Source organism: Taudactylus pleione, unplaced genomic scaffold (genome assembly GCF_031769625.1).
Source record: "Taudactylus pleione unplaced genomic scaffold, aTauple2 ptg000040l, whole genome shotgun sequence".
Taxonomy (NCBI): Eukaryota; Metazoa; Chordata; class Amphibia; order Anura; family Myobatrachidae; genus Taudactylus; species Taudactylus pleione.
The window spans coordinates 28,124,522-28,152,197 of NW_028284442.1; the positions used below are offsets into that span (position 1 = coordinate 28,124,522).

The 27,676-nt window shown below is 44.9% G+C and overlaps 2 protein-coding genes across 3 annotated transcripts in view; one reads left to right on the forward strand and one right to left on the reverse strand.

Annotated features, from left to right (window-relative positions):
* Positions 1-19,365, reverse strand: part of SMG6 (SMG6 nonsense mediated mRNA decay factor) — a 245,408-nt gene extending 226,043 nt beyond the window's left edge. The window contains exon 1 of the mRNA XM_088454996.1: positions 19,220-19,365. Within this exon, the coding sequence (XP_088311122.1) occupies positions 19,220-19,304 (85 nt within the window). The 5' untranslated portion in view covers positions 19,305-19,365. The remainder of the gene's footprint in view (positions 1-19,219) is intronic.
* Positions 19,366-19,385: 20 nt separating this feature from the next.
* Positions 19,386-27,676, forward strand: part of SRR (serine racemase) — a 29,385-nt gene continuing 21,094 nt past the window's right edge. The window contains exons 1-2 of one of the 2 annotated variants that reach the window (XM_088455017.1): positions 19,563-19,599; positions 21,111-21,219. Coding sequence is in view for 1 of the 2 variants with exons in the window: in XM_088455011.1 (XP_088311137.1) it covers positions 19,550-19,599 (50 nt within the window). In the remaining variant the exon portion in view is untranslated. Of the gene's footprint in view, positions 19,600-21,110; positions 21,220-27,676 lie in introns of both variants that reach the window. The other variant, XM_088455011.1, reaches the window with a different exon arrangement.

The window sequence follows — 27,676 nt, forward strand, 5'->3', positions numbered from 1 at the left end:
CTTTTGGGGGGATCTTCCCTTCAGTACATAGTCAGTACTCTGATTTCACCCTTCCATTTAGTTTAAGGAAACTCCGGAAGTTGGGTCTAGTCCTGCGCGGCTCCCCTGTCTTCATTTTGTTTTGGCTGTATGTGGGCGACATTGTTACGGTCACAACAAATTATTTTCTATGGTCACTTACTGCATTTATCTCATTCTTTATGATGCTCTGTATTTTATTCACTATGGCCATAGATATGATGGTCACTATTGATCACATGTATTTCTAGGCTTTGTCCTGGTTTTTTTTTGTTATGAGATAATTATCTGTTTGGATACCTATTTACTGCCATGAAACTATGTGTTGCATATTGAATTGTGAATTGTTGATGCTTATGGTGCTTTACACAATAAAATGTATGTGAAAAAAAAAATAATAATAATGTGTGGTGATTTTGCATAAAACTGGGGTTGTTTAATTGCAGAAACATAAGCCATCAGAAGTCCTAATACTAACAAGGCCCATCTGATGGAACAGGGTCTATCACAGGCCAACATTCTTTTGACAAAAGCCAGCATTTTTAAATAGGAAAGAAAATATGTTTTGGTTGCTGTATCTGTAGCTGTATATCCACAAAAAATTAATTCTCAAAAGCTGCAAATCTGATACCTTCTGATTAACCAAATCAAAGCATCCAAATTGGCAGCGGAAATCGGGTATCCTGGGTAAGGAAGTAACTTTCTGTCGAATGCCAAAGATTTACTCAAGATTTCTGTACCTCATAACTATCCCAGGTTTATAACTCCCCCATCTGAGTTTTATTTTTTTAACCACCAAGATGACCTACCTTACCTGACCCCTCTCTGAACTTGAGAAATGGACATGGACTTTTTAGTTTATCAAAAACGCTCTCCAAACAATTCTGGATTATTGGAGAAAATTGTCAGTGCCTGTAATTTTGACATGGGGTTAAGCACAGTTCAGACTTCATTCCCCTCTGAACAGACCTAGGAACTCAACAATGAGACTATTAACCAATGGTCAAGGGAATGGAAGAGCCTCCCTACAACAGGAGCCTTGAAACATGATCTTGACCTAGAACCAGCATCCTGCTTATAAGGATTGAAAACAAAAACATTATTTGGCTTTTCTTGTTTTGGGTAATGTCATCAACTCTGCTTTTCTTATGAGTTTTTGTCATCTTGACACTCCTGGTTCCAGGAGCCTAGAATAAAAAAATATTATGGTTCTGTAGCATCGCTTTTCCTTTAGGAAAATTATCTACTGCTCTTCCTAAAATAGTAAGAAAATCAGGTAAAAATCTACTAGCCTTCAATGGATTTCACACAACCTGTATTTTAAAGAGGAATACCCCAGCCGCAATCATGTGTTGAAGCAAACAATCCTACCCGCTGCTTGTGATACATTTGTCAAAAAAGGATTTTGCCAAGACATCTATGTTCACGAGAAACATCTGTTAAACAGAAGAAGAGAAGTTACAATCTACTCTATCAGATGTGGCATTCTATCTGGTTAATCCATAACTTTAGTGACCAAGCAACTCAGATCAATACAATATTTGGCTTTCAGTGTGCACTCAATAGGATCCTCCAGAGGGAGAGAGAATGGGAAGGAGATGGTAGTTTTTGGACAGTTCTCCAAGATGAACAATTATTTCTGGAAACAAAACCTGCAATATAAGAATTGTAATGTTTAAGTGGACATTTCCTTTACATTGGCTTAGGGATAAAGAGCTTCTTTCCTTGATTTTTCCCTTCATTCTAGATGTTGCAAATGGCCACATGAAGACTGAAGACACTACTTCCTTGGGTGGATTTTGAACATCTACAATATTTATTGTGGCACACATAACCTTGAGGACCTTACTCTGCAGGTGGAATTTGTTTTTATTTGAAGTTACAATGTGGATTTCATAATTTATCCAGGTGGCAAAATATTTAATTGCAGCTACTGCGACCACATGTTCAGTGGTGGTATGTGGATACTAGTCTTACAGAATCGCTTTAATCCAGAAAGGAGATGGAAACACAGAATTTGATGGCGGAGAAGAACAACTTGACCCATATAGTCTGCCCTTACTTGTCGTTTACTGCTTTAAAGAGCACAATATACTCTGAAGTGCCAAAACTCATGGGATAGCAGTATGTAAAGGTAATGGTAGGTGGCATCACCGTACTTTGACGTCTTGTAAATGCCCACACCTGCATCAGTTGTAGTCTAACACCTTGTGAGTCAGTTTGAACACCGGCTACGCTGCTCATGGCAAGGTGACATGATTTATCAGGGTTCGAACGGGGCATGATAGCGAGTGCCCGACAGATAGGACATTCCATATCTGTAGTTGTGTGGACATTCAACATTTCTTGATCTACGTTGTCACGTATGTAAGAGGAATACCTCATGGAAGGCATTACCACCCACCATGGTCAGTGCATTGGCCGTCCACGGGTGCTTAATGATCGTGACCAGCGGAGTCTAGCCAGAATTGACCGTGGTAACAGACAAGCGACACTGGCTCCAATCACAACCACATTCAATGCAGGAGGTACCAGACTCTCATATGGCAGGTCAGTGCATTCTGTAGCTTCCATGGGATTTGGGAGCAGGAAAGCCACCAGAGTGCCCCTGTTAACACTATGACACCAGTCACAGTGTCTTATCTGGGCTTGTAAAATAACTAATTGGTCCCTGGAGGACTGGCAACATGTGGCGTGGTCTGATGAGTCACTGTTTCAGTTGTTTCGGGTAGATGGTAGGGTTTGGGTGTGATGCAGACCCCATGAGGCCATGAACCCCAGTTGTCAACAAGGCACCGTGCAGACTGGTGGTGGTTCCATAATGGTGTGTTCATGTGGCATGGGTTGGGTCCACTGGTATGCCTGACTAGGTCATTTACCAGTAACCGTGATTTAGCATTGCTATATGACCATTTGCAGCCTCATGGACTTCATGCACCACCATAACGATGGAATATTCCAGAAAGATAACACACTGTGTCATCGGTCCCAAGTTGTCCAGAATTGGTCCGAGGAGCATTCTTGAGAGTTCCGACGAATGGTGTGGAGAGGTTACTGCACTTCGCCGAGCCTAGAGGGGGTCCTACATAATACTAGGCATGAATACCATGACTTTTGGCACTTCAAGGTATAGCAATAGCTTTACAAATAAAAATCCTTTTGCTTAAATAATTAAATATTCAACATATTCCATTTTACTCTTCTGCAGCAAAATGTCATTTTGGAAGGAATGGTCTCTCTAAACAATCAGACACTGACTGGCAGCTTGCAGGCTTGCTTTGCAAAACTACACTATTTTAATAGGTTGATTCATACACAGGGACAGTGGTGTCACTGCAATTATCGGCCTGAATACGGTAGAAGGAGATAACCTCAAGCATTCGGTACTGGACTACTTACAAACTTAGAGGAGGCCTGCTAATGGTGCTGTAATAAACTGCTTGTAAACACGGAAACATCTTTAGTACGAGACAGATAGAAATGACTGTGTTGACAGTACTAGGTTGCAGTTCCAAGACCAGAAGGCTTGGCTATCAGCAAGTCACAAACATTCATACATTTTGTATTTTAAAACTGCAGAAAAACCAAGGAAAATATTTCCCCATCACCACCCTTAAATAATACGCAACATCTTTAACCACTTATCTGACATGGTTTGCATGGGATGCTTAGATTGCCATCTAGATTTTGACTGAATGACACGGTCACATCCCATGTCTGCTCCACCATTCTCTGGTGACTTCAGAGGAAAGCCATTCTGCACATGTATAGAGCAGATCTCCACCGGCCCTCAGGCAGTAATGTAGTGGTCTGTGACTGCCGACATCTCTGTCAAATTTGCGCCCCAGAATGCAGTGTGAACAGCATTCTGGAGCGCATGCACCCTATATCAAAGTTAAATTAAGTGCAAAGAGGGGCAACAAGTACTATTCGCTGATCACTGCGCTCAGAGTGCAGATTACATCTGGGTGCTGATGATCAATCCCCCTTTTGACCCGCATGCGTTGGATTATCTATGGCCACAGAGGATGATCTCTGACAACTGGGGGGCCACAAAATAAGGGTTATGGTAGACTTACCTAGATAACTCCTTTACTTTGAGGTCCATAGGGTCCACAGGGATACCATGGGGATATTATGGTTGGAAGACCAGGCACCAGACAGTTAAAGCTTCTGCTCTCAGAATGCTCCGGGTGCTCCTCCATATATACCCTGCCCCTAGCCATAGGACTTCAATTTAGTTAACAAGCCTCAAGGCAGGAGAAGGAAAAGAGGAGAAGGAAGAACAATCGTACACCAGAAACATTCTTACATAAGATGAGGGAATCTTTGACCGAAATAATATGACCCAATGAAGCTAGATGCGTCAGGGTGGGTGCCCTGTGGACCTTGAAGAAAAGACGTTATCTAGGCAAGTCTACCATAACTCTAATTTTCTTCTTTGGGTCCATAGGGATCCACATGGGGATGTCCTAAAGCAGTTCCCCTAGGGTGGGGGATGCTCCTGAGCAGGAAGGAGAACTCGTCGCCCAAAGGAAGCACCCTGAGAGGCAAAAGTATCAAAGGCATAAAGCCTAAGAAAGGTGTGGAGAGAAGATCACGTGGCAGCCTTGCACAATTGTTCAGCAGAGGCACCACTACTGCATGCCCACGATGGCCCTACAGACCGAGTAGAATGTGCAGTCACCGTGCTTGGGACAGGGAGATCAGCCTCTGTGTACACCTGAGAGATAGTCATGCGTAGCCATCTCGCCAGAGTCTGCTTATTAGCTGGCCATCCTTGTTTGTGAAAACCATGTAATACAAAAAGTGCATCTGATTTTCTAACAGAGTTTGTACGCTCCACATAGATATGGAGAGCACAAAACTACATCCAGAGAGGCTTTACCTACAGAAAGGTCTGGAGCCTGAAAAGCTGGAACAACTTCTTCATTCAAATGAAAATGGGACACTACCTTAGGAAGTTAACCCTCCCTTATACGAAGAACAGCTTTATCCTGGTGAAAAATCAAAAGTGGGGAACAAGAGAGTTCTGCCAATCAGAGACTCTGTGAGCAGAAGAAATTGCAAGAAGAAAAAGGGTCTGCTGTTAACCACTTCAAATCCACAGAGTCCAAAGGTTCAAATGGGGAAGTTTGTAGTCCCTTAAGAACCAAAGACAAATCCCACTATGCTACCGGTGGAACAAAAAGGAGGCTGAACTCGCAGAACTCCTCGGAAAAAATTCTAACATCTGGTAATGAAGCAATCTTCTTCTGGAACCAGACTGACAGTGCAGAAACCTGCATTCTCAAAGTGGCCAGGCATAAACCTTTGTCTAATCCTGCCTGAAGAATAGCCAGTACCCTGGAAATCCTGAATATCTTAGGATCATAATTCCTACGGAAACACCATTGACCAAAAGAATACCAAACTCTGTAATAGATGAGGGCAGAGGCAGGCTTCCGTGCCTTAAGCATCATTTGAATTCCAGAACTGGAAAAACCTTTCGCTCTTAGAATGGAAGATTAAAGAGCCACGCAGTCAAAGCCAGACGAGGTAAGTCCGGATGTCGGCAGGGACCCTGCGTTAGCAGATCCTGCCATAAAGGAAGAGGATATGGACTGTCTACGGACAGATTTTGTATGTCTGTGAAGCAATGACGCCTGGGCCAAGCCGCAGCACCCAGTATTACTGTTCCGCCTTCCTGCTTGAATTTCCCGAGAACTGTTGGGAGAAGGGAAATAGGAGGAAAGTGCTACGCCAGCTTTAAGTCCCATCTTACTGCCAGTGCGTCCATAAAGGCTGCTGATGGGTCTTAGGACCTGGACCCGTACCTGGGGACCTTGTGGCATGATGCCATGAGATCTCTCTCTGGTATACCCCATTTGTTTACCAGGAGCTGAAACACTCCCGGATGGAGAGACCACTCTCTGGAGTGTATGTCCTGATGACTTAGGAAGTCTGCTTCCCAATTGAGTACTCCCGGTATGAATATTGCCGAGATGGCTGGAAGATAATGTTCTGTCCAAATCAGAACCCTTGTTAATTCCTTCAAGGCTGCATAACTTCTTGCGTCTCCCTGATGATTGAGGTAGGCCACTGTAGTCCTGGAGCAGGTCCTGTGCCATGACCAGAGCTCTGTATACTGCTCGCAGTTCCAGAATGTTTATTGGCAGATTACTTTCTTGATTTGTCCAACTTCCCTGAAAGGTGTGATGACCAGTCACTGTCCCCCATCCGCGAAGGCTGGCATCTGTGGTGAGAAGCACCCAATTTGAAATCCAGAATGGGTGCCCTTGGTTTAGATGATTCTTTCTCAGCCACCACAGGAGGGAGTGACAAACCTCTGGAGTGAGAAGGATCCTCTGAGACCTTATCAGATGATGGTGTCAGTTCCACCTGGAGAGAATCAATTTTTGTAGAGGCCTGGAACCGATCTGAGCATACCCCACTATGTCGAAGGTGGATACCATTGATCCCAGGACCTGCATTGCTAACAGAATGGATACCCTTCGCTTGTGCAGCAGCTTGCGTATATGCCACGATTGATCCGCAATCTTGCCCTCCTGCAAAAACAGCCTTTGTGCCCGATAATCCAGAAAACGCTCCCAGACGTACCATCTGCTGTGTTTGGGAAAGTGATGATTTCTTCCAGTTGATTATCCAGCCGTGCCTTTGTAGGCAGGTTATGGTCATATGAAGATGGTTTTGTAACATAATCGGAGTCTGTGCCATATCAGAAGGTCGTCCAGAGATTGGCAGTTATAACTGCAATTATTTTGGTAAATACCCAGGGAGCCGTAGATAGGCCAAAGGATAGAGCCTGAAATTGGTAATGTTTGTTTGTGAAGGACAGCAAACCATAAGAATTGTTAGTGGGATGGTATAATAGGAACATGCAGATTAGCATCCTGGATGTCCAGGGAAACCATTTAATCCCCCTGCTCCTTTGCCAAAATGATTGACCGGAGAGGTTCCATATGAAACTTGGGTAATTGAATAAACCTGTTGAGGGTTTTCAGATTTAGTATAGGGCGATAAGCCCCATGCGGTTTCTGAACCAGAAACAGATTGGAAAAATAACCCCTTCCTTGTTGAGGCATAGGGACTGGGACTATTACCCCTGCCTGTAGCAGGGAGTGAATGGCTTCCTGAAAAGCTAAGGCCCTGTCCACATCTGATGGGAGATCTATGCAAAAAAAACTTCTTGGGAGGATGCCTCGAGAGTGAGGGCATACCCCTGAGAGACCACTTATCAGACCCAGACATCTGTCGTCGTTTGATGCCAACAATCCGCAAACTGAAGAAGTCGGCATCCCACCCTGGGATCCTCCAGGATGAGGCCCACTCCATAAGGCCGAGGGCTTGTTGTCCGGCTTAGGAGCTGGACGTATTGCCGGGCCAAAACTCTTAAATTGTCGCTTAGACTTGCGAAAACTAGTTGGCCTAGAGGAAGACTGTTCCTTTGCTTGTCCCAGAGGACGGAAAGACTGAAAGTAAAGAGTTTGAAACTGTCAGAGTAGTGATTATATTATCCAACTCTGCTCCAAAAAGTACTTTTCCTTGGAAAGGTACGACTTCCAGCGCCCTCTATGATCCTGTATCAGCTTTCCAAGATCTTAACCAAAGGGCCCTGCGTGCCACTATTGATGCCGCCGATGCCCTAGAAGCTAAAATTCCAGCATTCACTGCAGCCCCTCCCAGATAGGAAACTGCTTCCGGTATGTGGGAGATAATCATCTGTTCTCTGGTAGCATTTGGTAGCAAATCTTCCAAAGACCCTATCCATTCTTCAACAGCTTTGGCTACCCAGCCTCCAGCCATAGCTGAACTAGCAACCGCTCCAGATGATGAAAATATTGGTTTAAGACTGGCTTCAATCTTTATCTGTGGAATCCTTCAGTGAAGATGCTGATGGAATAGGCAATGTAGCATTTCTGATTAAACGCGTTACATGAGCATCCACAGTAGGAGGTACCTCCCACTTACATACAGAAGGTGGGAACGGATACAATGATGTTATTCTTTAATTCACATAAAATCGTTTATCAGGGTTACGTTATCCCATGCCTCCTCGATAAGCTCTGTAAGCTGTTCAGATAGAGGAAACTCCGTTTTGACCACCTTCCGGTGGTGATTAAACATTGCAGCCTTCTTACTATGAGCTTGTTCATCATCCTGAATGATCCTGTACATTCTCTTAGCTGCCAGGGAAATGAAAAGCACATTGGGTAATATTCAATTCTCCATGATATTCAGTTGCGCACATTGCAGTGGAGAATACAGCATACCAATGTCATCACGATGGCATTTAACAGGCATTGGTAAGAATCAAATGACAGAAAAGCACTGTTAATACAGTTTGGTCATTTTATAAAGAAGTACAAAGTGGCGAAGGAACCTGCTTTGCATCACAATTGCTCAATATAAATCAGATGTGGATGAAATGTTACTCCAGGCAAGAACCAGGTTACTGCTGTTACTTCAGTAGTCGTCTTGCTTTGAAAATAGGATAACTTTTTAGAGGAGATGACTGTCGTACAAGTACAGAATTTCAAGTTTCTGCTCCACTGTATTCGCTGTGAGAGGACTGCACAAGTATATAAAAGCGAATACTCACACTATCTTTCCTCATTAATGAAAAGGAAGGCAGATAATGATCTTCTACATGTGAACAATTTTATCCAAGAGTGAAAATTATATTAATCCCAGAATCTAATAGAATTCACATTTTTTTTCAAATGGTTAAATTAGGAATACTGTTGTCACAGGCCATAAGGGGTTAATTTTGCCTTCTGTCACTAAATATAAACAATTGTGTGCAGCTTGTCACAGTGCTATTGTACTGTGTCCACTGGGAAACCCAAGTATTTCCTGAATTGCTTAATGGATTGACATTTACAGTGAAGGTATCGCATAATAGTGCATATAGTTCTGCTATGATACGGCAATACAGGTTGAGTCTCCCATATCCAAAATGCTTGGGACCAGGGGTAATTTGGATATCGGAATATTCCGTATTTTGGAATATTTGCATACCATAATGAGATCTTGGGAATGGGACCCAAATCTAAACACAGAATGCATTTATGTTTCATATACACCTTATACCAGGGCTTGACAAATGTTTCTAAACTCTAGGAGTGAGGCTGAAAGTGTAGGAGCCAGATCCCCCCCTTCCCCCAGAGCAGCATTACTGAGGTAACCCCCCCCCCCCAGTAGTGCCACATATACAGTGCCCCCATTAGTGGTCCCCCCCTATGCAGTGCCCCCATTAGTGGCCCCTCCTATGCAGTGCCCCCATTAGTGGTCCCCCCTATGCAGTGCCCCCATTAGTGGTCCCCACTATGCAGTGCCCCCATTAGTGGTCCCCACTATGCAGTGCCCCCATTAGTGGTCCCCACTATGCAGCGCCCCCATTAGTGGTCCCCACTATGCAGCGCCCCCATTAGTGGTCCCCACTATGCAGCGCCCCCATTAGTGGTCCCCACTATGCAGCGCCGCCATTAGTGGTCCCCCCTATGCAGCGCCCCCCATTAGTGGTCCCCCCTATGCAGTGCCCCCCATTAGTGGTCCCCCCTATGCAGTGCCCCCCAGTAGTGGTCCCCAATATGCAGTGCCCCCCAGTAGTGGTCCCCAATATGTAGTGCCCCCCAGTAGTGGTCCCCCCTTATACAGTGCCCCCAGTAGCGGCCACCCCCCAAACAGTGCCCCCAGTAGCAGCCACCCCACCTATGCAGTGCCCCCAGTAGTGGCCCCTCTTATACAGTGCCCCAGTAGCGGCCAACCCCCATACAGTGCCCTCAGTAGTGGTCCCCATATACAGTGCCCCCAGTAGTGGTCCCTCTATGTAGTGCCCCTTATATAGTGCCCCCAGAAGTGGTCCCCCCTATGCACTGCACGTGGTAGTAGTCCACCCAGTAGTACCCCCCCATACAGTGCCTCCAGTAGTAGTCCCCACTATGCATTGCCCCTAGTAGCACCCCCCCTGTACAGTGCCCCAGTAGTGGCCCCCCATACATGCCCCCAGTAGCGGTCACCCCCCCATGCAGTTCCCCCTGTAGCGGTCACCACCCCCTATGCAGTGCCCCCTGTAGCGGTCACCCCCCCTATGCAGTGCCCCCTGTAGCGGTCACCACCCCCTATGCAGTGCCCCCTGTAGCGGTCACCCCCCCCCCTATGCAGTGCACCTTACACACAAAAAAAAAAACTACACACAACTTACCTGAATCCCCGCTCCTGACGCGACCGCCGCTGTCCGCTCCGAGTCCCGGCCCGCTCTTCTCCTGCACTATGCATCTCTCCCATCACCTGCTGCCGGGAGAGCCGGAAGGCGGAGCTCATGAGTGAGCTCCAGCCAGCTCACTCCGTGGACACAGCAGCCAATGAGAGTCTGTCTGACTGTCATTAGCTGCTATAACAGTTTGTAAACCGTGTAGTGTGGACCACGCTCGCAGTCTGCACTACACTAGCGGCAAGTGCAGCGGAGACATGGGGTTGCTGCAAATCTGGTCGCCAGGGCAACCTGCCCCCCCGGGTTTTGTCGAGCCCTGCCTTATACACACAGCCTGCAGTTCATTTTATACAATATTTTCAATAATTTTGTTACTCAAACAAAGTTTGTGTACATACATGAAAATCATTTATGTTCAGATAAACCTTGTACACAAAGTATGAAGGTAATTTTACACAATATTTTTAATAATTTTGTGCCTTAAACAAAGTTTGTGTACACTGAACCATCAAAAAGCAAAAGTTTCACTATCTCAGTCATTCTAAAAAAATTCTGTATTTCGGAATATTTGGATATGGGAGACTTAACCTGTACTTACATTGGACAAAATGAAACAATTATAGCTGGTTTAATGTTGTAGAGTCAAATGTGTACTAAGCAATATCACCATAGTAAGTACCTTGGAGAACACCGATTTACCCACTACACATCTGGTTTATTATCAATCCTTTAACCAGGTTCATTTTTTACATGTCTGGAATATGAGTTTATTAACAATATAAATAACAACAAAAATAACAAAAATATTATACCAAAGCTAGTTTTCTATATTTTTGAGCAGTGGTTCCCAAACTGTGCGTCGTAGCACCCTGGGGTGCCTCAGGACACCTGCAGGGGTGCCTCAGGTTGGTGGTCCAGCATCAAATCAAATTATTTATGGTGAATGTAATAATATGTGGACAAACAGAAGCTCAAACCTGTCCACAACCACATTACTGAACCTAAGGATGACAAGTCAGCACAATTTTCTTCACTTTACTAAATTTTTTTCAGAATTTCTCAACAACAAACATCTGGCTTAAGGGTGCCGTAAAAACAATCCTGATACTCTAGGGTGCCGTGATTCAATAAAAGTTTGGGACCCTCTGTTTTTGAGGATAGTTAGATTTTGTTTTGACAGAATAGTAGAATAATTACGGGATTATACAGTGTAAAATTTGCTAAGATAGGAAAACTATGTAGACAAAGCGCTGTATCAGGGCTGCCAGCGATTCCAACATATATTGTAAACTTGACTATATTATGGATGGATTAAACAACTTCTTAATACTAGCATGTGACTGTTGACCGTAAATGTCTGAGAATACGTCTGGCTCTATTACTGGCCTTGGTGCTCTTTAGATATTAGAACAATTCCAGACAACTGATGTTCTCATTATATGCATTATTAAATGTCAGACATTGCTATGCTTATCGATTACAGTCTAATAAAAACTAAATTATAGGTCACCTTATGGAATTAGATTATTAACCTCTCCAAGACTATCATGGGTGGAAATGTGTCAGCTTAGATTCAGCAGAACTTGGACAACTTAATTTTGGGGTTAAGGCACACTTTACATAAAGTCCATTGGAGATCACCCTCCCCTCCAACAGTGGTGAAATAACTTAAACGCGTCAATTTTTGTCAATGGTTGACACCCTCTCACTAATACTGCTTTTATCCCGAAATTCCGGGTCTGACCCAGAGGTTGGTACAGGGTTCCAATCTGGATCAGACCCGGAATTCCTCCGGCACCGACCCAGGATATTCCTGAGTTGGCACCGTTCACACCGGAGGCAGGTCTGCAGAGACCTGGCTTTTCCGGCGTTGAAGTGGACGCTTGGAGATGACGTCATCCCCATGCGCCACTGAAGCCAGCCAATCGGCAGGCATGTGGCACGATCCAGGTCACCTTGATCCAGATCGTGCGTTTACACTGCAGGGTTTCACGGGTTATTCCCGTGTTAAACTCTGCAAGTTACCTGGGTTGGATTGCCGAGTCACTCGACCCGGCAATCCATCCCTTTCCCCTTTTACACAAAGGAGCAACCCGGGTTAACCATGCAATAACCCGGTTTTTAGCTCTGGTGTAAAAGGGGTATAACTGACCTAATGCAGAAGATATATTCCAGTTGGTTGTGATGTCTTAAATTCAAAGAACCTGGTGCGATTCGTCCACTTGACTGCACTAGCCATTCCTTTAATGCATGTCTTGCCACAGCCAAAACTCCCTGTGCCCCCTCTCTCCTCGTAAAGGTTGTAGTCACGTCTCCTCGGAACATAGCAGGGGCATCCTCTCACAAAATCTTGGTATATCCCTTGGATCTTCCCTCTCCCTTCCTCCATTATATGCTTAGTACCCTCACTCCGCCATTTGAGGTTTCAAAAGGTGATATTCTCATCTTGTTCACATTCTCACTCTTCCTTCTATTTCACTTTCAGAATAACAAGGAAAAACTTGCCATGAACCTTTATACTTATGATGGAACGTTACCTATGATATTATGATTTGTCCAATACTGTTAAATAAAGAATATAGATTTATGATGTGCTAAACTGAATGTTATATATCATGCATTTGAATATCATTGATCCTCACATGTATAAAGAATGTTTAATCTACACAAATGCCTAAAAACTAGTTACCTGTAGAGCCATTCACATCGCATGGCAAGACTGAGTTAGAATGGCTCTATAATGAAATCATTTATGCTTTAGGTTTCTCCTTAGAAAATAAATAAATAGCTGATTACTTACAATATCTTCCATTTCCGATTCCCCTCATTCACCAAAGTTCATTTTTAGGTCATCATTTTACCTGTCACTGATTTTTGGCACAATATTTACATATTATAAGCGTAGTATCTTATGTGGCACAAAATTTGCCCATTAAATGGAGGCCAGCATATAACATTCTACTGAAGGCACTATTCAAGAAGTAAAATAAAATAAAAAAGTATTGTACAAACTGGGGACGGCTTCCTTTTAAAACACAGGTGTATTGAAAAGCTCGGAGATTAGAGAGAAAAAGCCTTTTGGGCTCCTTAATTGGCAATTGCACTGGAAAATCCTCTCTACGTGGCTAATGCCATGCATTTGGTCGCCACACAGTGCGGGTCTGGTCGCGCACACAATCGAACACCCAAAATAATTAAATTCCTCCCTTAGAATGAAGGTGGATACTTTCATGCATTGTACATGTATGCTCTCTAGACAGCTGAAAACGGTTCACAAAGGAATGCAGGGACGTACATATTTAAAACTAGTTTTTGAAGACCGACTACTTTATTCTGGTGACATCAGGTGGCCATCAGGAGGGCTGCTTAACCATTCGTGTTTGCAAAACGCTTGTGGTGGTAACTAGCACTTCAACATAAGGAAACAGGAGGCGGCAAATGCTGCCCCACTCAATCACAAGTGAGTCTGTTAGAAAAGAGTATGATTTCATGGCAGTGGGTAAAAAACAAAAGAGGCAGGATGCAGATCTTTGTTACCAGAGGACAGGAGGCGACACCTAGGTGGAATCCAAACTGCTAATAAGCAACTAAGGGAAACTGTTGTAAAAAGTAATACTTGCATATTATAGGTTTTGTCACTTAAAAAAAACTTAAATACTACAAAAAAAAGGTATAAACAGAACAGAAACCCAGCATTAAATTGTCACAGGAACCAGTATCACATAATTTGGGTGAGGAGGTATATAAGTAGGTGTGTATGAGAGAGGATTACAATCACATGCTTACAAGAAATATCCTCTCTCTTTCCTATTGAATTGTTATTGTAGAAGAGAGAGATAGATAGAGATAGATATAGATATATAGATATATATATATATATTCACTGAAGCCGGCACTCCACAAAAAACAAAAGATACTTGCCCAGGTGCCATTCGAGGTAGGGGAGACCTGATGTGTAGAAACGAAGGAGACAGCAGCACTCACGGGACTTAGTAAAAAAAAGACTCAGGTACACGAGCGGTATGTAGGATTCGACGTTTCAGTTGGTGAGGACTTTTATCAAGAGCGTTCTTGATAAAAGTCCTCACCGACTGAAACGTGACGTGAGTGCCGCTGTCTCCTATATATACACACACACACTGTGGGTACTGTAACACTTCTGCTGTTCTTGGCATCATATTGGTGGCCACAAAGCGCAGTGCCTCAATATCATCTTAATTTATTTTTTTATTACCAGTTATTTATATAGCGCACGCATATTCCACAGCGCTTTACATCAGTTCCTGCCCCAGTGGAGCTTACAATCTATAATCCCTACCACATGTACACGCACACACATACAAAAAAGGGTTAATTTTTGTGGGGAGCCAATTAACCTACTAGTATATTTTTGGAGTGTGGGAGGAAACCGGAGGAAACTCACGCAAGCACAGGGAGAATATACAAACTCCACACAGTTAGGGCCGTGGTGGGAATCGAACCCACAACCTCAGTGCTGTGAGGTAGTAATGCTAACCATTACACCATCTGTGCTGCTTATTAAAACCATCTCTTTGCAGAACATGTTCCTCCACACGCGCTGAACTTTCACCTACATTATATTTGAACCTCGAAAAGGTCACACTTTCTCGCTAGCACTAAACCAGCTTAACGTGTTTGACTTGGCAATGGAAGAGTCCACCATGTCCAAACTGTAATGACATTACATTACCATTTATTCCGAATGCTGCTTTTGGATTTTATGTGTTGTCTGTATAAGCTCATTTTTAGGGTTTAATTTTAAGGTCTTAAACAGGTTGAACTCTTTGGGTGGTATTCAATTGTTGCGCCCCTGTATGCGCCCGACAGGAGCTATTCAATTGTTTCTCCGGTCGGGCGCGATCAGCTGCCGGCGCACCATTTCAGCTCGCAGCCCCAGGGGGTGCGAGCTGAAATAAGCGAAAAGTGACATGTTTGGGTGCCCAATCATCACTTTTCGCGATCGCACCCAGCACTTTGGTCTTGGGTAGCTGTTTTATGCAGCTAAAGCCGACCACTTTGGGCGCGATCAGCGTGAAAAACATCAACAATTGAATAGTACCCCACGATCTCCCATCACTTTAGACGGGAGATCGGGCGCGCTATAACAATTGAATAGCGCCCTTTCTTTTTTGGAAAGGTTCAGCCTGTAGCTTATCTGCAGCCTTGCAATTATTACTTCTGCAGTAGCACTTACATGTACCAGCCCCAAGCCAACTCTGCAGCCACACATTCAGGTTCATGTTACTCTTTGCTCGAAATCATGTGAATGCAATATGGTCAGTTTAGTTGCTAAGCTAGGGACAAAGGACCGGATCCAGAGATGGACTGAATTGCAGAACCGCACCAGGGCTGTGCAATTCCGTCCATCTCAAAAGCAAAGCAGCAGGAAGTGTCTGTAGGAAACAGACACCTTCTTGCTGCATCTGCGACCGTGGTCGCAGCCTGGGATCACCATTGCATGATGACCGCGATAGTTCCTCCTTTGGCCGGGTCCTGGCAGCTGCGAGGACAGAAAATCTGCGTCCACCGACACAGACCTCGTCCCACTCGAAAAATGGGGGGCGACACGCCCCTATTTCCGGAAACGGTGGCCAGTCACGCTCTCAAATGCTGCAGCATGTCAATCATGCTGCAGCTTGTGGGGGTCTGCGAGCGAGATGTGCAGACCACTCACCATCGGGTTAGCGTACATCTTTCAATCAGACCCATAATTAGGATGGAACTAATTCTTTACATACATGGTTAGAAAAACGGTTGAGGAGAGGATTGATAAAAACTTTCCATAGATGGCACCCTATATGAAATTCCAGCCATATCATATGTTAGGCAAAACTTTTAGAAACTATTGGGCAAAATGTAATAGTCTCCGATTTGCCAATAATAACTTTTCAACTATTTTGCTGCGGGATATTAATTGTCAATTTGTTTTGTTTTTAAATACAAAACACAACTTGGCCCGTTGATTTAAAAGCTACGTATCCTAATGCCAAATTCTATCTAGGAGAAACAGGTGTACACTACAAAACATGAATGTCATAATGTAACACTACACACTGTGTAATATAAAAAGTAAGGGCTTTCTTATTTGTGTATAACCATTTGATGCTGCTGTATTCCAGGGATATGCATACAAATAATGGTTAGGATGGAGGAGAAACAAAGGGGTAAATTTACTAAAGTGAGAGTTTTTAGAAGTGGAGATGTTACCCATAGAAACCAACCAGATTCTAGCTATTATCTTCTAGAAGGTGCTAGATAAATAAGAAGAATCTGATTGGTTGCTATGGGCAACAACTCCACTTCTAAAAACCCGCACTTTAGTAAATATACCCCTAAACGTAGACGAACTTCGCTATATCTCTGTTAAGCTGGGTACACGTCAGAACAATGTAATAAAGGACAGAACAATCCTTCATTCCATCCTTCATGACCTCGCAGGGCACCACATCAGACATCATCCATTTGACCGTGCCGCACGGCCGACTGGAAGATATCAATAACGACCAAGGGAGCGTGCAGATTGGCAGCACACACTTAACGATCCGGCTGATATGTCGTTACAATTCGTCCGGAAACTACATATCGGGATGCTATCGCTCCAGTGTGTACCCAGCTTTAAGCACAGACATAGATGACACTAAGGATATGCAATTAACCCCCATTGAACGCATGGGCCAACATTTCGACAAACCTTTGCAGCTGGGCCCCTAGTGTTAAGGTGCGTAACCACTAGGCGATAGAGGAACAACAGTATAATTACAACATTGTAATCGTACAGTCGTTCCTCATCCTGTATAGTGCCTACACTGAACGATATGTCGTTCGGTGTAGGCAGCCTTCCTCATCCCCGAAAATGCACAATCTGTCGTTATCAGCAGATTGACCAGCATGTTCAGGCGATGATTGATGTCGAAAACGACCAGCGGGAGTGCACATCGTTGGTCGTTTTCAACATTTGAATGCCCGATTTGTGAACGATTAGTGAGCGATTGAATGATAACAATGTTATCGTTCAATAGGTCATTTTAATCGCCTAGTGAATACGCGACATTAGACCATCTAGTAAATAGCTACTTTTTTCATTTTTTTCTTTTAACCCCCCCATTACACCAAGAAGAGAAATCTCACTTCTAGAAAACAATATATAGATTTTCCGTGAAAATTGTGTGCAACTACCATAGGGAGGGACTCAATTCAGCGGGAGTTTGTAAGCATGAATTTGCGGCTTAAATATTGCATAAAGCACAACTAATCTTCATGAAGTGCGCTCACACACCTGTCGCAAATCAATTGTAAATGGCCATGCCAGGAATTGCGGAAAAAAATGTGTGTTAATTCTACAATATGCAACCAAATAAAAATTGGGAAGTCACCCTGAACCCCACAAAAATTGAAAAATAAACTAATTTATTTAGCACCAACATATTCCATAGGGAAGAGGTTCCCAAACAGTTCAGGATTTAGAGATGTCCATGGTTGACCACAGGTGATGTAATTAGTACCTCGGGCAATCTCATTTAACTACCTTGAGGACTGGATTTGTTCATCTCTGCCATAGGGAAATAAGAATTTGATAAATGAGGTTAAGTGTTACACTTAGAATGTGCTCAGTGTCGGTGGGCTGTAAGATCCTGTCAATCAGCTATGTTGGCAGCAGTTTTAGCCTGGAAACAGGAGGGTTGTTTCAGTATGAAAAGAACACAAGTAACTTTTGTTTGAACTGAGAAGAGGTAATAAGAGTAGTTTAGTGTTTATATAGGGGCATTCAATATGGAGCGAAAACTCAGTTTTTGCGTTAATATCGCACCTATGACATCATTATCGCAGGTTTTAGTTTTACACTGTATTCAATTTCAAAGACTTTTCGCAGGTTCGAAAAGTCTTTGAAAAAAAACGGGGATAACTTTTCACCACTGAATAGGTGGCAAAAAAAAGTGCAGAATTGGGTTTTTGGGGTGCAGGCTTAAAAAAAAAAATGGCCTGCACCCCTGGGAATGACATTTTAAAAAGAACAATGTCAAAAAAAAAATAGAGACACCCCAAAAAATTGATTTAAAAATTGGGGTGAAAAAAAAAAAAAAATGGGAAAAAAGTGTTTAAAAATAGGGAAATAGGTTCAGGGCTATTCTGCAAGAATGCGGCAGGTGCATAGTTGCAGAATTTTTAAAAAATTACTTTAGGGACATAAAAATATGCTAGTACCCATTTTCATGTACCCCAAATTTGATGGGACCACTTAAAAAAACGAAAAAAATAACCTAAGTGCTCTTCTGCAACACTTCTTCAATGTCGGGAAAAAAACACCTGCTGCCACTATTTAAATCCCTGATTTCATTTGCAGGCTAAAACAGGGGTACCCATAGTAATCCCCAATGTTTTTACAACTTTGGGGGGGGTCCTACAATTTTTTCCAGGAAAATGTCGTAGTTTATCGCAAATCCCACTTAGCCAGGTCTCGTTTTCATAGATTTTATATTGAATACGGGGATAAAGCGGGCGCGTGCCCGATACTTTATCCCTGAAAAATCTCCGATGTGGAGCGAAAAGTCCAGCACGGACTTTTCGCTCCCATATTGAATACCCCTCATAGACTGTTACACTCAACGGTTTAACTGTAGGAATATTATGAACACATTACTACAAACTACAATACACACCGTGGACCATGCCTGGAAAGTGTGGACTTGTAAAAGAGAGTGAACAATATGATCTTAAAAAAAAAAAGACCTCATAGCCCTGACCAGGTACCATTAGTGTTGTAGGAGCAAATAAAGACAGGTGTAGAGGGAGCAGTACCCGTACAGGGGTAATAACAGGAGATAATGAGGAGCAGGCAGAGGCTGATGTCTGCAGTACATGCACTGGGTGAGGGGGCGTGTTGCTCAGCAGAAGGTACACTACTACCAGCATGTGACCAACACAACACCGGGGACATTCTCCTGGGCCCTCCTGCGCCTGCCGTACCTCTTGTCACCGTGATGTCCCCGGCAGCCAGCAAGTCCCGCAGGTCCGAGGCAGAGATCCTAACCCGCTCCAGCGTCTCCGCCATCTTCCCAGCGACCGCCAGCAGGAATCAAAACAAGAAGTGAAGTGTATAACGACGGCGAGCGCACTGGTCCAAACCACTGGCGTCACGCTGACGCTGCGCGGAAGTGGCCGCAGCTCAGCACCACTGAATGTAGCGTTCAGAGTGTGTACGGAATGTCAGTAGTGGGTCTACGGCCAAGCTTAGCAAACAGGGCGCTGCCATGATGTTGTACGGAAAGTATGATAGGTCGTTGCTGCTAAATTGATATGTGCAGTGCCAGTCTCCTACGTCTGCCTGTATACTTGAGTTACACAAGGTGAGAATACAGATAAACACACACACAAATATATAACATATATAGGTAAATATACTGCATTGGGGCACTGTGTGGATTTTGGACTTTTATTTATGATGCGTGAATGAAAACTCATGTGGTGTGTTTGTGTCAGGAGCTCAAAGTTGTCGCTGGGAAATACTTTTGTGCTGCAGTTGCACAGTTTAGATATTAGTGGTGTTACAGAGTTGGCAGCGTTTTGCAGAATAATTTCCAAGGACAAGTTGCTACAATTCTCATCATCTCATTAAACATTTAGGGCTTTGCATTTGTATCTGCTATTTTCCAACACATAGTAACTCATGAACAAGAGCAATTTTATTATTGTGCAGTTGGTCAATTCTGAAAAATTGGGACTTTTTGTTTCAAGTGACAAAAACTTAGCAGGGACAAATCTTTTAACTAAAGCTGGGTAAACACTGATATATATATCTGACTATCCTTTGAATGCCCGACTATATATCTATAGTACATTGGCGGGTGTATACACCCGATATGTCTGTGAACGACGTCTTTCAGACATATCCGATCGGCCCTGCAGCACAGCAGATGGCTGATATATTGGTGCATCTGCTGGTGTGTACGGGCGACCCACCGATTGCCCGTACACATGCTGCAGGGACCCGCCGATGAGTGGCAGCTCACCTGGGCAGGCCGTTGTGACGTCAAGCCCTGGACATTGGGCAGACGATTGGTAAATGTGTATGCACTTACCAGGTCAGTGGGTCGGCTGAACAGCCAGCCCGTCGACCGTGCACTCAGCTTAAGGCCTAGAAGTTAGTTGTCATTACCAGCAGCAGCTCCAACCTGTTACTTCTGGAGGGGTGCCTGGGCTCTCTGTCAGTCTGTGCAGCCAGCTTGTGCTCACAATCCTGCACATGCTCACAAATTGACAGGCTGCCCAGGCTTCTAGGGCAGTGTTCTCTCCAGAAAATTTTTCCAGCCGGGTGGCATCAAGAAGTAGCCGGGTGGGGGCCTTCGCAATAATAAAATGTTTTAAACCCTTACCTTATAATATTTTAAACTTGAAATAACATTTTATATTTTCATACTTCTCTTCTTATTAGAAGCTCAGTCGTCTGATTATGAAAAAGTCTGTAGGATCTGGTCCATCTTATGCAGCTCCCAGATACTGTCCCCACTTGCAGGCTCCCAAAGTGCCGGGTGGTGCACCCGCAAAAAACAGCCTGGGTAGAACACTGTTGGGACTGCATCGGCTGCAGCCCCCAGATGCCATATAGGGCTGCTGTTATAGCAGGGAAGTGGCTTCCCAGTGGAAGCGCTCTCGCTGCTAATTGCAGTCCCAGGGGGAGAGAACACGTCCTCCTAGGACTGCCTGTCCGGCTGTGATCAGTAGAGAGCATTTCCAATGGAAAATCACTGCTTCTGCTAGACAGACCCTGCAAGTGGTGGATTTTACTGGGGTGACTGCAGTCCTGCAGCTGGGTAAAATCTGCCAATGGTCATTACTGTATGTTATTTACATGATACAGGACTGGCTTTGGCTTTTGAAGAGTGCCATTGGTGCCAGAGCTGAAACTGTGTTTAACACCCTTCTCGTGACCTAAGGCCCCTGAAGCAAGGTACACACTATAAAGCAAGGTACAAACTATATGATGTGTGGATCCAGCGATGAAACAATGCAATGCAATGTAATTCTAAATTGCGCGTGCCGTACATACTGTATTATCCAGTGTACGACGGCGCGATATATCGTTATGTGCTGCATGTAGCAGCATCGTGTCATTTAGTGCATCGTCCCATGTGATATTCTGCACAGTAGATGGGATGATGCGACTAATACCCCTTTCAGATATACAACCCGGGAAATTTCCTGCTCAGACCCGGGAATTTCTCCTGTGCAAAATCCCGGGTATTTGGTCAAGACCCCCCTTTCACACTACAGTTTCTACTCGGAAAATTCCCGTGTAGACCCCTTTCAGACAAGAGCAGGGTTTTTCAGAGTTTTACATAGAAAAACAGAGTTTTGTCATTATAAGTGGACGTTATGCTGACACACATTAATGAGGTCATGCAAAGGTAGGGATGTGGTATAAGGGGACTGGGAGTTATTGTTATTGAAATAAATACAAAGACTTAATATTTGAAAGGTTCAAAAAATCTTTTATTTTAATAAAGGCCTTTGTTTTGCATACGAAGTTTGAAAGCCTTACTTCATATTTCTTACAAAATACAACACAATTCAAAACCAAACATTAGTATAAAAAAAAATAACAGTAAAGTGCACATTTACTTCAGAACATTGTTAAGTGCGCATATAGCTATGAGGCATTAAACAAGCCTTTAAAATAAAACAAATAGGACCAGAATTTTTTGGTAGATCCTTGTTTACACTAGGGGTGAGCGGGTTCGGATTTCTGAAATCCGAACCCCCCCGAGCCCTCCCGATCCGAGTCCGATCCGAGTCAGGCTCGACTTTTCCCGCCTGAGTAGGATTCTGAAATCGAGGCAAAACGTCATCTTCCCGCCTTCCGAGTCTCGCGGGTTTTGGATCCTATATAAGGTACCCACGTCGGCGCCATTTTCTCACTCGGCTGTGGACAGTGAAGAGGGAGGGTGGGAGTTAGGGCTGTGTAGTGTAGTGTAGTGCTGCTGTTGTCCAGTACTTCAAAGTCCATAGGGGCTGGCTGTGTTGTGCTGTGCTGCTGTTGTTAATAGGGGCTGTGTCCACTACTTCAAAGTCCATAGGGGCTGGCTGGACTGTGTTGTGCAGTCAGTTCTCCATAGGGGCTGTGTCCACTCCAAAGTCCTGTGCAGTGTCCCAGTCCTAAAGGAGTGCTGTAGTGTTGTCCAGGGGGTGCTCTGTCCATCAGGGGTGCTCCCCCCAAGTGCTAAAAAAATAATATATTTTCTGTGTTTGTGAATTGTGTGCGCAGTAGCCGCACGTGCATCAACAAAGTAGTGCCAAGCGTGCGCCTGTGTCATAAGTAAAGGGCCGGCTGGCTTGACCGTTAAGGGTGCTGTAACCCCCGAAAGTACACTCCAGTCCAAACCAAAAAAAAAATTATTTTCTGTGTTTGTGAATTGTGTGCGCAGTAGCCGCACGTGCATCAACAAAGTAGTGCCAAGCGTGCGCCTGTGTCATAAGTAAAGGGCCGGCTGGCTTGACCGTTAAGGGTGCTGTAACCCCCGAAAGTACACTCCAGTCCAAACCAAAAAAAAAATTATTTTCTGTGTTTGTGAATTGTGTGCGCAGTAGCCGCACGTGCATCAACAAAGTAGTGCCAAGCGTGCGCCTGTGTCATAAGTAAAGGGCCGGCTGGCTTGACCGTTAAGGGTGCTGTAACCCCCGAAAGTACACTCCAGTCCAAACCAAAAAAAAAATTATTTTCTGTGTTTGTGAATTGCGTGCGCAGTAGCCGCACGTGCATCAACAAAGTAGTGCCAAGCGTGCGCCTGTGTCATAAGTAAAGGGCCGGCTGGCTTGACCGTTAAGGGTGCTGTAACCCCCGAAAGTACACTCCAGTCCAAACCAAAAAAAAAATTATTTTCTGTGTTTGTGAATGGTGTGCGCAGTAGCCGCACGTGCATCAACAAAGTAGTGCCAAGCATGCGCCTGTGTCATAAGTAAAGGGCCGGCTGGCTTGACCGTTAAAGGGTGCTGTAACCCCCAAAGTACACTCCAGTCCAAACCAAAAAAAAAATTATTTTCTGTGTTTGTGAATTGTGTGCGCAGTAGCCGCACGTGCATCAACAAAGTAGTGCCAAGCGTGCGCCTGTGTCATAAGTAAAGGGCCGGCTGGCTTGACCGTTAAAGAGTGCTGTAACCCCCGAAAGTACACTCCAATCCAAACCCAAAAAAAATTATTTTCTGTGTTTGTGAATTGTGTGCGCAGTAGCCGCACGTGCATCAACAAAGTAGTGCCAAGCGTGCGCCTGTGTCATAAGTAAAGGGCCGGCTGGCTTGACCGTTAAGGGTGCTGTAACCCCCGAAAGTACACTCCAGTCCAAACCAAAAAAAAAATTATTTTCTGTGTTTGTGAATTGCGTGCGCAGTAGCCGCACGTGCATCAACAAAGTAGTGCCAAGCGTGCGCCTGTGTCATAAGTAAAGGGCCGGCTGGCTTGACCGTTAAGGGTGCTGTAACCCCTGAAAGTACACTCCAGTCCAAACCAAAAAAAAAATTATTTTCTGTGTTTGTGAATTGTGTGCGCAGTAGCCGCACGTGCATCAACACAGTAGTGCCAAGCATGCGCCTGTGTCATAAGTAAAGGGCCGGCTGGCTTGACCGTTAAAGGGTGCTGTAACCCCCAAAGTACACTCCAGTCCAAACCAAAAAAAAAATTATTTTCTGTGTTTGTGAATTGTGTGCGCAGCAGCCGCACGTGCATCAACAAAGTAGTGCCAAGCGTGCGCCTGTGTCATAAGTAAAGGGCCGGCTGGCTTGACCGTTAAAGGGTGCTGTAACCCCCGAAAGTACACTCCAGTCCAAACCAAAAAAAAAATTATTTTCTGTGCTTGTGAATTGTGTGCGCAGTAGCCGCACGTGCATCAACAAAGTAGTGCCAAGCGTGCGCCTGTGTCATAAGTAAAGGGCCGGCTGGCTTGACCGTTAAGGGTGCTGTAACCCCCGAAAGTACACTCCAGTCCAAACCAAAAAAAAAATTATTTTCTGTGTTTGTGAATTGCGTGCGCAGTAGCCGCACGTGCATCAACAAAGTAGTGCCAAGCGTGCGCCTGTGTCATAAGTAAAGGGCCGGCTGGCTTGACCGTTAAGGGTGCTGTAACCCCTGAAAGTACACTCCAGTCCAAACCAAAAAAAAAATTATTTTCTGTGTTTGTGAATTGTGTGCGCAGTAGCCGCACGTGCATCAACACAGTAGTGCCAAGCATGCGCCTGTGTCATAAGTAAAGGGCCGGCTGGCTTGACCGTTAAAGGGTGCTGTAACCCCCAAAGTACACTCCAGTCCAAACCAAAAAAAAAATTATTTTCTGTGTTTGTGAATTGTGTGCGCAGCAGCCGCACGTGCATCAACAAAGTAGTGCCAAGCGTGCGCCTGTGTCATAAGTAAAGGGCCGGCTGGCTTGACCGTTAAAGGGTGCTGTAACCCCCGAAAGTACACTCCAGTCCAAACCAAAAAAAAAATTATTTTCTGTGCTTGTCAATTGTGTGCGCAGTAGCCGCACGTGCATCAACAAAGTAGTGCCAAGCGTGCGCCTGTGTCATAAGTAAAGGGCCGGCTGGCTTGACCGTTAAGGGTGCTGTAACCCCCAAAGTACACTCCAGTCCAAACCAAAAAAAAAAATATTTTCTGTGTTTGTGAATTGTGTGGGCAGTAGCCGCACGTGCATCAACAAAGTAGTGCCAAGCGTGCGCCTGTGTCGTAAGTAAAGGGCCGGCTGGCTTGACCGTTAAAGGGTGCTGTAACCCCCGAAAGTACACTCCAGTCCAAACCAAAAAAAAAATTATTTTCTGTGTTTAGCCGCACGTATATATCAAATCGATATAACATAAATGGAGGACCAAACTTTCTCCGATAAAAATAAAATAGAGAAAGATCAAGAACCACTTCCTCCTAGTGCTGAAGCTGCTGCCACTAGTCATGACATAGACGATAACATGCCATCAACGTCGTCTGCCAAGGCCGATGCCCAATGTCATAGTAGAGGGCACATACAATCCCAAATGGCAAAGTTCAGGAAAATGACCTTGAAAAAGACATTTAAATCAGCTGAAGAGAAACGTAAACTTGCCAATATGCCATTTACGACACGGAGTGGCAAGGAACGGCTAAGGTCGATCCCTAGTATGTTCATGACTAGTGGTTCAGCTTCACATGACGATGGAAGCCCTCCTCCCACTAAAAAAATCAAAAGAGTTAAGCTGGCAAAAGCACAGCGAAGAACTGTGCTTTCTAAGAAGATATCACAAATCCCCAAGGAGAGTCCAAGTGTGGTGGTGGTTGCGATGCCTGACCTTCCCAGCACTGGACGGGAAGAGGTGGCTCTTTCCACCATTTGCACGCCCCCTGCAAGTGCTGAAAGGAGCACCCACAGTCCACTTGCTGATATGCAAATTGAAGATGTCACTGTTGAAGTACAACAGGATGAGGATACTGGTGTAGCTGGCGCTGAGGAGGAAGTTGGCGAGGAGGATTCTGATGGTGATGTGGTTTGTTTAAATCAGGCTCCGGGGGAGACAGTTGTTGTCCGTGGGATGAAAAAGCCCATCACGGTCATGCCTGGGCAGAAGACCAAACATTCCACCTCTTTGGTCTGGCAATATTTCTATCCAAATCCGGACAACAACTGTCTTGCCATATGTACCATATGTAAAGGTGAAATAAGTAGGGGTAGGGACGTCAACCACCTAGGAACATCCTCCCTTATACGGCACCTGCAGCGCGTTCATAAAAAGTTACTGTCAAGTTCAGAAACTTTGGCTAAGACCGTAAGCAGTCCAGGGACACCTAAATCCCGTTGTCCTGTTGTATCCAAGAGCCTGCAAACCACACCGTCAACTCCCTCCTCGTCAATTTCCTCCTTAGTCAGGATCGGAAGTAGTCCTGCAGGCCATGTCACTGGCATGACTGACTCTCCTATCCGGGATTCCTCTGGAGGATCCTGCATTGCTACGCCTACTGCTGCCGCTGCTGCTGTTGCTGCTGCTGGGAGTCGTTCATCATCCCAGAGAGGAAGTAGGAACACCACTACTTTTACTAAACAATTGACCCTCCAACAGTCCTTAGCGAGGAGGATGAAGTACGACAGCAGTCATCCTGAAGCAAAACGTATAACTGAGGCCTTGACTGCTATGTTGGTGTTAGACGTGCGTCCGGTATCCGCCATTAGTGCAGTGGGATTTAGACAATTGATGGAGGTAGTGTGTCCCCGGTTCCAAATCCCGTCTAGATTCCACTTCACTAGGCAGGCGATACCGAGACTGTACAGAAACGTCAGAAAAAGTGTCCTCAGTGTCCTGAAAAATGCCGTTGTACACAATGTCCACTTAACCACGGACATGTGGACAAGTGGAACAGGGCAGACTAAGGACTATATGACTGTGACAGCCCACTGGGTAGATGTATCACCTTACGCAGCAACAGCAGCAGCGTCACCAGTAGCAGCATCTCAGAAACGCCAGCTCGTTACAAGGCAGGCTACGCTGTGTATCACCGGTTTCAGTAAGAGGCACACCGCCGACAACCTCTTAGAGAAACTGAGGGAAATCATCGCCCAGTGGCTTACCCCACTTAGACTCTCCTGGGGATTTGTGATATCTGACAACGCCACCAATATTGTGCGGGCATTACATCTGGGCAAATTCCAGCACGTCCCATGTTTTGCTCACACAATAAACTTGGTGGTGCAGAATTTTCTGAAAAGCGACAGGGGCGTGCAGGAGACGCTTTGGGTGGCCCGAAAAATTTCTGGCCACTTTCGCCATTCAGCGACTGCGTGCCGAAGACTGGAGCGCCAGCAAACACTCTTGAACCTGCCCCGCCATCACCTGAAGCAAGAGGTTGTGACGCGGTGGAACTCAACCCTCTATATGCTTCAGAGGATGGAGGAGCAGCAAAAGGCCATACAAGCCTATACATCCACCTATGACATAGGCAAAGGAGGGGGTATGCACCTGACTCAAGCACAGTGGAGAATGATTTCCGTGTTGTGCAAGGTTCTCCAGCCCTTCGAACTTGCCACACGTGAAGTCAGTTCAGACACAGCCAGCTTGAGTCAGGTCATTCCCCTCATCAGGCTTTTGCAGAAGCAGCTGGAGAAAGTGAAGGAGGAGCTAAGACGGAGCGATTCCGCTCGGCATGTGGGACTTGTGGATGAAGCCCTTCATTCACTTTGCCAGGATTCCAGGGTGGTCAATCTGTTGAAATCAGACCACTACATTTTGGCCACCGTGCTTGATCCTAGGTTTAAAGCCTATGTGGTGTCTCTCTTTCCGGCCGACACAAGCCTGCAGAGGTGCAAAGACCTGCTGGTGAACACACTGTCAGCTGAAGCGGAACGTGACACGTCAACGGCTCCTTCTTCATTTTCTCCCGCAACTGGGGCTGCCAGGAAAAAACTTAGGTATCCTAAGCAA